The sequence below is a fragment of the Brachycentrus maculatus genome, unplaced genomic scaffold (genome assembly GCF_059751285.1).
Source record: "Brachycentrus maculatus isolate JH-2025_06_01 unplaced genomic scaffold, ASM5975128v1 h1tg001197l, whole genome shotgun sequence".
Taxonomy (NCBI): Eukaryota; Metazoa; Arthropoda; class Insecta; order Trichoptera; family Brachycentridae; genus Brachycentrus; species Brachycentrus maculatus.
In genome coordinates, this window is record NW_028281884.1 from 30,230 (window position 1) to 39,612 (window position 9,383).

The window sequence follows — 9,383 nt, forward strand, 5'->3', positions numbered from 1 at the left end:
GCAATTCCCTTCGAGTAGAACACATTCGATGGCTTTAAATCTCGATGCACTATATTACTGTCATGCAGTATCTTAATAGAATGCAGGATATGCACAACTGTCCTCCAAATAAGCTTCTATGGCAGGAAAGTGAGAGCTTATTGCCTTTCACATTTTTTAATTTTTACCTACAAATGTGAGATAATGTATGTACTTGTAGGTCACCCTATTCTGCAAGTTACATGACCACGCAGATAGAGTTAGTTTAGGCTGAATAAAATGCTTATTCGAACCCAATAATGTAGGGAGATCTGATCGAAGCGAGGATTCGGATTTAGTTGAGGATGGAGTTCTTTTATGATTGGCATAGTTTATCGAAGGTTACTTGCTTCAATGCCAATTTCTTATGGTCTTTTACCCTTTCGACAAGGTATACGGTACTGGAGGACCCAGCGCCTAGAAGTTCTATGAATTAGTAGTCTTCATAAAAGGAAGGATTTTTCATTCGACTCAGATAAATATAACAAATACCGATAATTGAAAATTAGTATTATCCATCAATAAGTTTGTGTGAATATATGCTGCTTATATTGTATTATAACCAAAGACAAATAAACAAACAAAACAAATAAATATATTCAGCAATAACTATAATAATTATATTCGCAAAGTGAAACAAACACAACAAACAATGAAAACCGCCAAACAAAGCTATCTCTAAGGATCTATTTCCTCACTCGATACTCAAACCAACACTAAAACCAATAAGAAACCATTTAAGATGGTTCGCTCCATTTTTGAACCCCCTGAATAAACTGAAGACTCATACCATCATGTTCTTTCCAAACAAAATCCATCACATCTGAGTAAGAATAGCCGTATTGCCAATACTTAAGCTATGCATAATAAACCTCAGTTTGATTACAACAACAATGAGATCAGTCCGTACGTAATTAACTCTGAGTAAAACTCTGAAATCAGCGCGAGGGAATTTCATGCCAACATATAGTTCATAAAATCAATTCGACCCTTCAAATAGTACAGTTACTTCGAATAGGGAGATTATTTTCCTTTGGATTCGTAGGACCGCTGGCTGATAATATCAGGAGAGGTAAAGGTGCTCGGGATCAATGGCTTATCTTTTAACAAGAAGACTGGGTTCATATTTTTCGCGAGTGCTGAAACCAAAAGCAGGTAGCATACCCATAATTATCATAGAGTCCAGGAAGTGATCGCCATCTCGTCGACTGTTGCCTACAGGCTACCCCGATAATTCTTCAAAGACCATATCCGCAATTTCCTGTATGTCAAGAACGCATAGAAAATCAAATACATGAAATACTCTCCTTTTCTAGTGTGGAACCAAAGCATAGCTGAAGATTTAGCAATTTGCATCGAACTCATGGATGATTTACCGAAAGATGTAGAAATATACAGAGCAGGCGAGTAAGCCAACGACCTATACTTCGTGAAGGAAGGGATAATACTCTTGGAGCGAATTGGTAAGCCAGGTAATAGTGTGATTCAGAACTATGAGAAACATTATGAGAGTTCGCAATTGAATGAAGATGAGGGTCTGCTAATTGTTCGGAAGGGTATGATATTTGGAGTCGATGGCATACTCATCAAGGAAAAGGGAGATTAAGTTAACCTAATCAATCATGAAAATAGTAAAAATGTTAAGAGATTGTATAATCACTCTGACCGCTAAAAGATGGTTGATCTGAGCAATTAATCTGGTCTTCAGCCAGATCACAACGAATCCTAACAGTTGATACTAGAGCAGCCAACCCAGTAAAATCTATAAAACCCCTAAAATAACAACCTTTTAGATATCCCTCCAGAGTCTTTACTCCGCTACAAAAACTCCTAATCTAACATCTCCTCGGACAATCTCCCTTCCTCTAAGTACACCCTTAAAAAGACTCGAATATACACAGCAAAAGCAATCGGTAAATGCGAACTCTACAAACTTAGCAAACAAGTAATTTAAGCTTATTTTAAAATGAGCTAATACTTAGCAGAACACCCCGAACAGCTTCATATGTCAAAATAGTAATTGGAGCGCATTTGCAAATAATATACAAATCTGGTGCTTGGAGGGAATAGCATGAGCCATACCTTAAAGAAGAAAGACTTTGTATTTAATTACGAGAAGAGCGAAGAACAGAAGAGAGAGGAAAATAAGAAGAAATTGAAAGTGAAGGAGATTAAGGAACATGAGAAGAAACTGAAGAAGATAGGTGTGCATTCTGGCAATATTCTAAATGCTCACAATAATAGACATAATAATAATAGCCCTAATAGCAATAACTACTACACTGAAAGACAAAGCGAGCCAATCAACCAAAAAGAAACCTTCACAATCCTCCGCGCCCGTAAGTCACTCAAAAAATAAAAAAACAACAACAAAGACTAAACTAATCAAAGTATCAATAAAAATGGAATTACCTTAAAGAAATAGTCTTCACTTCCACATTTAGCAAATAAAAAACAATCCTATTTCAGTATCAGTAGGAAAATTAACAATTTGGAAACCAATCAGAAACTTTAGGCTTTGATTGCTAAAAAAATATAGGAAAAATAATTGAAATAGTATATGACTTTTAAGCAACAAGTTTAGATAGAGCTCATGTGCAATAAAACAAAGGAAATTAAAGGAAAATAATTAAAATATTTGAATGAAAAGAAAATTGATAATAAACTAAACGAAGAAAACAAAGATAAGTTAGGAAATCATAGCTTAATGAATGTCAAATCATATAAGAGTATACTTGCATCGATGTATTGAATGTTTCTGGGATTTAATCATATTGTAATAATTGATTAGTATTACTATATGAATGCGAAGGTGCGCATATGATAAATCTGACACATGTGCATCCTTAGCCTAATAATTTGAATATAAATATAAAACATGATTGCATAGAAATACTGATAAATTAAACAATAAAATTAAATGATATCTCAGAGATAGAGCATGATTCTGCTTGACGTCGGGGGTACTCTCTCCAAGCTCTGCTATGCCACTCCCGATCGTGAAGCATGTATTCCCCACAACCCAAACCTCACCAGTATTCCGAAATAAACTACATATAGTAAACCTACCCTCTCGATCCCTTTACTTCATTTATTTCAAGCATATTCAATAATTGTGGCCATATATCGACAAGCATTTCAATAAAGCTTCATCGGTTACCTCGTCAGGTCTACAATCCAATCTACAATCGCCCCCCAAAGACAACAATAAAATAGATGCAATATGTGTGACAGGAGGAGGCGCCTATAAATATGAATAATAATTTATAAGAATATGCAAATAGAAATAGGTCGAGTATATTGTTATCCCATAATTTGAATCAGTAGTTGCAGGGCTATAGTTTTTCAAGAAGAATTGCTAATACCAAGAGTTTATTTGCTCGGTCTTCAGTATTGACACCCAACAAATCAAAAAGCAACGAATATCATACAAAGAAATCAATGAGCCTATGTTGATTGTTAATGTTGGATCTGGGGTTTCTATCTTGAAGATTGTTGGCCAGTAAAATGGTAAGCTGTCAGCTTCAAGGGTAGGTGGTACTTCCCTTGGCGGAGGCTTCTTCATGGGCATGGCAAACTTGCTCACAAATGAGAATAATTTCTATAAGCTATTACAGATGGCAGAGCAAGGTAATGTAAATCACACAGATATTGTGCCTTCAGATTTTCCATAAATCTCAGAATCGTTTAGTTAAGCTTCAGTTTTGATATCTTTAGGCAAACTCGATGCAAACAGCTCAAAATAAGATATAATTCGCAGCTTATTCTATATGGTTACATTCAATATTGCACAGATATCTTTATCGTACTCGGAAATATAAGAAATTGATCATGTGCTATTTACAGGGTTCTTTTGCAGGGATAACTAATTTGTTCTGAAATGCTTTGCTGAGGCCTTTAATTTCTTCACAAAAAAGAAAAAGGTGAAGCATGTCTATAACATTAAACATGATGGATTTCTGGGGACTATTGGAGTGCTGAATCTGCAGTAAAAGTGATGTTGAATATTATGAAAAGTTTCGCTGTGTATCATTTTATGCTTATGATTTTAATACATGTTTCATATCATGTTGAATCTTTGAAATGTTGGCTTGATTCTGTTTCTTGAAATCTTTGATCCTCTTTAATTTTCAGCAATTTTAAACTAAGTATATAAATTCTATGAATTACATTAATTATTCGAAGCAATGATAAATTTAGATTATACTCATTAAGTAATTATAATCTGAATTTAAATTTATTTCATTTCCATATTTATACTTTGAATTAAAGTCTTTTTTTAGATAATAAATTTCTCTAACTTTAACTCAAAGAAAAAGTTAATCAGGTATTTTATTCTACGGAATAGTCATATCTATAAATAATCATTAAGATGGGCGGAGATTAAAATGATAGAAAATGTTGAAATTATATATTCATTTTCAAAGTGGTCATAATTTATATGTAGAAACCTTTGCTTTTCTTTTTTCGTTTTCTAGGCTAAGATGAATCAGCAACGATAAGAGTCGAAAGTGTACGAAAGTGTAATAAAATTTAGTTTATCGGAATATCTTTATAATGATTTGAGTTGAACCCTTATAACATACTCGTTTCTTGGTAACCATTAAAGATTCAAGAAATCAAAGATAATTGGAACTCCTTTGCTTGATTTTCGTAAAAAATGAACCCAATGCATTTCTTGCTGGGCAATTGTCAAAAGTATCAGACATTTTCAAATGACAGGAATATAGTTATTAAAATTAGTAATACAATTAGCTTAATTAAATGGAATGAATCATAAATTTCATAAGAAAGAATTGAATTCATCTTAAAAATGTTTCAGAATGACAGAATAATTATAAGCAGAACAACAAGGTTCTGAATGAATGATTAATAGAAAAGATTGAGAACAAAAATAATAATAGATTGAATTATTTATCATATTCAGAGTCTGCCTGACAGTTTTAATTATTCGAGCTTTTAAGGGCAGCACTAAGTATAGTAAAGTACGATATCAGCAATCTGTTTGAGAGGTACACAGTTGCTCTTATATAATACGAATCCATTGAAACAAGTTAAGCAGGTTCCATTGCTGCTAGTAGTTTTACAAAGCAAATTTCCGACTTAACAGATTCCGCCTTTCAATAAATATCCTTTATAGCATGATGCGCAAGAGCCATTAAGGTCGAATGTAGCACAATTGTCATTAACTGGGAGGCAAGCTCCTGATCTTTGATCTTTAACCCATCTTGCTGAACATTCGAGGCAGACTTGTTTGTCCCAATCCCAGGTTTTGCATCCGAGATCCTTGGGTCCAGTAACTTTAGAGGCAACACATTGTCCGTTGCTCAATTCATATCCCTTGTAGCATGTGACGCAAGCTCCTTGAGCGTTTGATGTAGCGCATTGGCTAGAGACTGGCACGCAGGCACCGTTGACGCTAACCCAGTTGAATGAACATTCGAGGCAGACTTGTTTGTCCCAATCCCAGGTTTTGCATCCGAGATCCTTGGGTCCAGTAACTTTAGAGGCAACACATTGTCCGTTGCTCAATTCATATCCCTTGTAGCATGTGACGCAAGCTCCTTGAGCGTTGAAAGAGGCGCATTGGCTAGAGACTGGCACGCAGGCACCGTTGACGCTAACCCAGTTGAATGAACATTCGAGGCAGACTTGTTTGTCCCAATCCCAGGTTTTGCATCCGAGATCCTTGGGTCCAGTAACTTTAGAGGCAACACATTGTCCGTTGCTCAATTCATATCCCTTGTAGCATGTGACGCAAGCTCCTTGAGCGTTTGATGTAGCGCATTGGCTAGAGACTGGCACGCAGGCACCGTTGACGCTAACCCAGTTGAATGAACATTCGAGGCAGACTTGTTTGTCCCAATCCCAGGTTTTGCATCCGAGATCCTTGGGTCCAGTAACTTTAGAGGCAACACATTGTCCGTTGCTCAATTCATATCCCTTGTAGCATGTGACGCAAGCTCCTTGAGCGTTTGATGTAGCGCATTGGCTAGAGACTGGCACGCAGGCACCGTTGACGCTAACCCAGTTGAATGAACATTCGAGGCAGACTTGTTTGTCCCAATCCCAGGTTTTGCATCCGAGATCCTTGGGTCCAGTAACTTTAGAGGCAACACATTGTCCGTTGCTCAATTCATATCCCTTGTAGCATGTGACGCAAGCTCCTTGAGCGTTTGATGTAGCGCATTGGCTAGAGACTGGCACGCAGGCACCGTTGACGCTAACCCAGTTGAATGAACATTCGAGGCAGACTTGTTTGTCCCAATCCCAGGTTTTGCATCCGAGATCCTTGGGTCCAGTAACTTTAGAGGCAACACATTGTCCGTTGCTCAATTCATATCCCTTGTAGCATGTGACGCAAGCTCCTTGAGCGTTTGATGTAGCGCATTGGCTAGAGACTGGCACGCAGGCACCGTTGACGCTAACCCAGTTGAATGAACATTCGAGGCAGACTTGTTTGTCCCAATCCCAGGTTTTGCATCCGAGATCCTTGGGTCCAGTAACTTTAGAGGCAACACATTGTCCGTTGCTCAATTCATATCCCTTGTAGCATGTGACGCAAGCTCCTTGAGCGTTTGATGTAGCGCATTGGCTAGAGACTGGCACGCAGGCACCGTTGACGCTAACCCAGTTGAATGAACATTCGAGGCAGACTTGTTTGTCCCAATCCCAGGTTTTGCATCCGAGATCCTTGGGTCCAGTAACTTTAGAGGCAACACATTGTCCGTTGCTCAATTCATATCCCTTGTAGCATGTGACGCAAGCTCCTTGAGCGTTGAAAGAGGCGCATTGGCTAGAGACTGGCACGCAGGCACCGTTGACGCTAACCCAGTTGAATGAACATTCGAGGCAGACTTGTTTGTCCCAATCCCAGGTTTTGCATCCGAGATCCTTGGGTCCAGTAACTTTAGAGGCAACACATTGTCCGTTGCTCAATTCATATCCCTTGTAGCATGTGACGCAAGCTCCTTGAGCGTTTGATGTAGCGCATTGGCTAGAGACTGGCACGCAGGCACCGTTGACGCTAACCCAGTTGAATGAACATTCGAGGCAGACTTGTTTGTCCCAATCCCAGGTTTTGCATCCGAGATCCTTGGGTCCAGTAACTTTAGAGGCAACACATTGTCCGTTGCTCAATTCATATCCCTTGTAGCATGTGACGCAAGCTCCTTGAGCGTTGAAAGAGGCGCATTGGCTAGAGACTGGCACGCAGGCACCGTTGACGCTAACCCAGTTGAATGAACATTCGAGGCAGACTTGTTTGTCCCAATCCCAGGTTTTGCATCCGAGATCCTTGGGTCCAGTAACTTTAGAGGCAACACATTGTCCGTTGCTCAATTCATATCCCTTGTAGCATGTGACGCAAGCTCCTTGAGCGTTTGATGTAGCGCATTGGCTAGAGACTGGCACGCAGGCACCGTTGACGCTAACCCAGTTGAATGAACATTCGAGGCAGACTTGTTTGTCCCAATCCCAGGTTTTGCATCCGAGATCCTTGGGTCCAGTAACTTTAGAGGCAACACATTGTCCGTTGCTCAATTCATATCCCTTGTAGCATGTGACGCAAGCTCCTTGAGCGTTGAAAGAGGCGCATTGGCTAGAGACTGGCACGCAGGCACCGTTGACGCTAACCCAGTTGAATGAACATTCGAGGCAGACTTGTTTGTCCCAATCCCAGGTTTTGCATCCGAGATCCTTGGGTCCAGTAACTTTAGAGGCAACACATTGTCCGTTGCTCAATTCATATCCCTTGTAGCATGTGACGCAAGCTCCTTGAGCGTTTGATGTAGCGCATTGGCTAGAGACTGGCACGCAGGCACCGTTGACGCTAACCCAGTTGAATGAACATTCGAGGCAGACTTGTTTGTCCCAATCCCAGGTTTTGCATCCGAGATCCTTGGGTCCAGTAACTTTAGAGGCAACACATTGTCCGTTGCTCAATTCATATCCCTTGTAGCATGTGACGCAAGCTCCTTGAGCGTTTGATGTAGCGCATTGGCTAGAGACTGGCACGCAGGCACCGTTGACGCTAACCCAGTTGAATGAACATTCGAGGCAGACTTGTTTGTCCCAATCCCAGGTTTTGCATCCGAGATCCTTGGGTCCAGTAACTTTAGAGGCAACACATTGTCCGTTGCTCAATTCATATCCCTTGTAGCATGTGACGCAAGCTCCTTGAGCGTTTGATGTAGCGCATTGGCTAGAGACTGGCACGCAGGCACCGTTGACGCTAACCCAGTTGAATGAACATTCGAGGCAGACTTGTTTGTCCCAATCCCAGGTTTTGCATCCGAGATCCTTGGGTCCAGTAACTTTAGAGGCAACACATTGTCCGTTGCTCAATTCATATCCCTTGTAGCATGTGACGCAAGCTCCTTGAGCGTTGAAAGAGGCGCATTGGCTAGAGACTGGCACGCAGGCACCGTTGACGCTAACCCAGTTGAATGAACATTCGAGGCAGACTTGTTTGTCCCAATCCCAGGTTTTGCATCCGAGATCCTTGGGTCCAGTAACTTTAGAGGCAACACATTGTCCGTTGCTCAATTCATATCCCTTGTAGCATGTGACGCAAGCTCCTTGAGCGTTGAAAGAGGCGCATTGGCTAGAGACTGGCACGCAGGCACCGTTGACGCTAACCCAGTTGAATGAACATTCGAGGCAGACTTGTTTGTCCCAATCCCAGGTTTTGCATCCGAGATCCTTGGGAGGTTGTTCAGCAGTTCTGGTACATTCTCCATTGTTTAAAGCATAACCCTTATAACATTCAGTACAATCTCCTCTAGCATTCCAAGTTCGGCAAAAATCATCGACTGGAATACAAACTCCATTACTAGAAAACCATCTTTGAGAACATTCAAGACAAACGTCATTTTCCCAATCCCAAACGCCACATCCCAAATCACTTGGTTGTTTAGTTTATTCTGCAATACACGCACCATTATTGATTTTATAGCCTTTATAGCAAGTATCGCATTGACCATTGGTTCCCCAAGTTCTGCATGTGTTAGAAACGGGAGAACAAATGCCGTTGGAAGAGAAAAACCATCGAGTTGAGCATTAGGTACAAACTCCATTAACCCAAGTTTTGCAGCCAATACGTGCTGGAGAAGAATTATCAAGAGCAACACAGGTATCATTAGAAATAGTGTATCCTTCATAGCAAGCCTCACAAAGGCCAAGACCTTGATTGAAAACTTTGCAGAAAGCCTTGACTTCGCAGCAGATTCCTTTATTATTAAAATAAAAGTTTTGAGAGCACTATGTGCAGATTCCATCTTCCCAAGTTTTGCATCCAAAGTAGTTATTTACAATGGCCAACAGTTCAGGGTCATTAGCGAGATCAGCGCTCACGTTCTGAGTAG

At 40.1% G+C, this 9,383-nt stretch overlaps 1 protein-coding gene across 1 annotated transcript; it reads right to left on the reverse strand.

Moving 5' to 3' along the window:
• Nucleotides 1-5,121: 5,121 nt before the first annotated feature.
• On the reverse strand, nt 5,122-8,831 carry LOC148299299 (G surface protein, allelic form 156-like; the record flags this gene model as incomplete). The annotated part of the gene is made up of 1 exon (XM_088276222.1): nt 5,122-8,831. A coding segment is annotated over one exon (3,710 nt), but the record flags the coding sequence as incomplete, so codon positions are not given.
• Between the last annotated feature and the right edge of the window lie 552 nt (nt 8,832-9,383).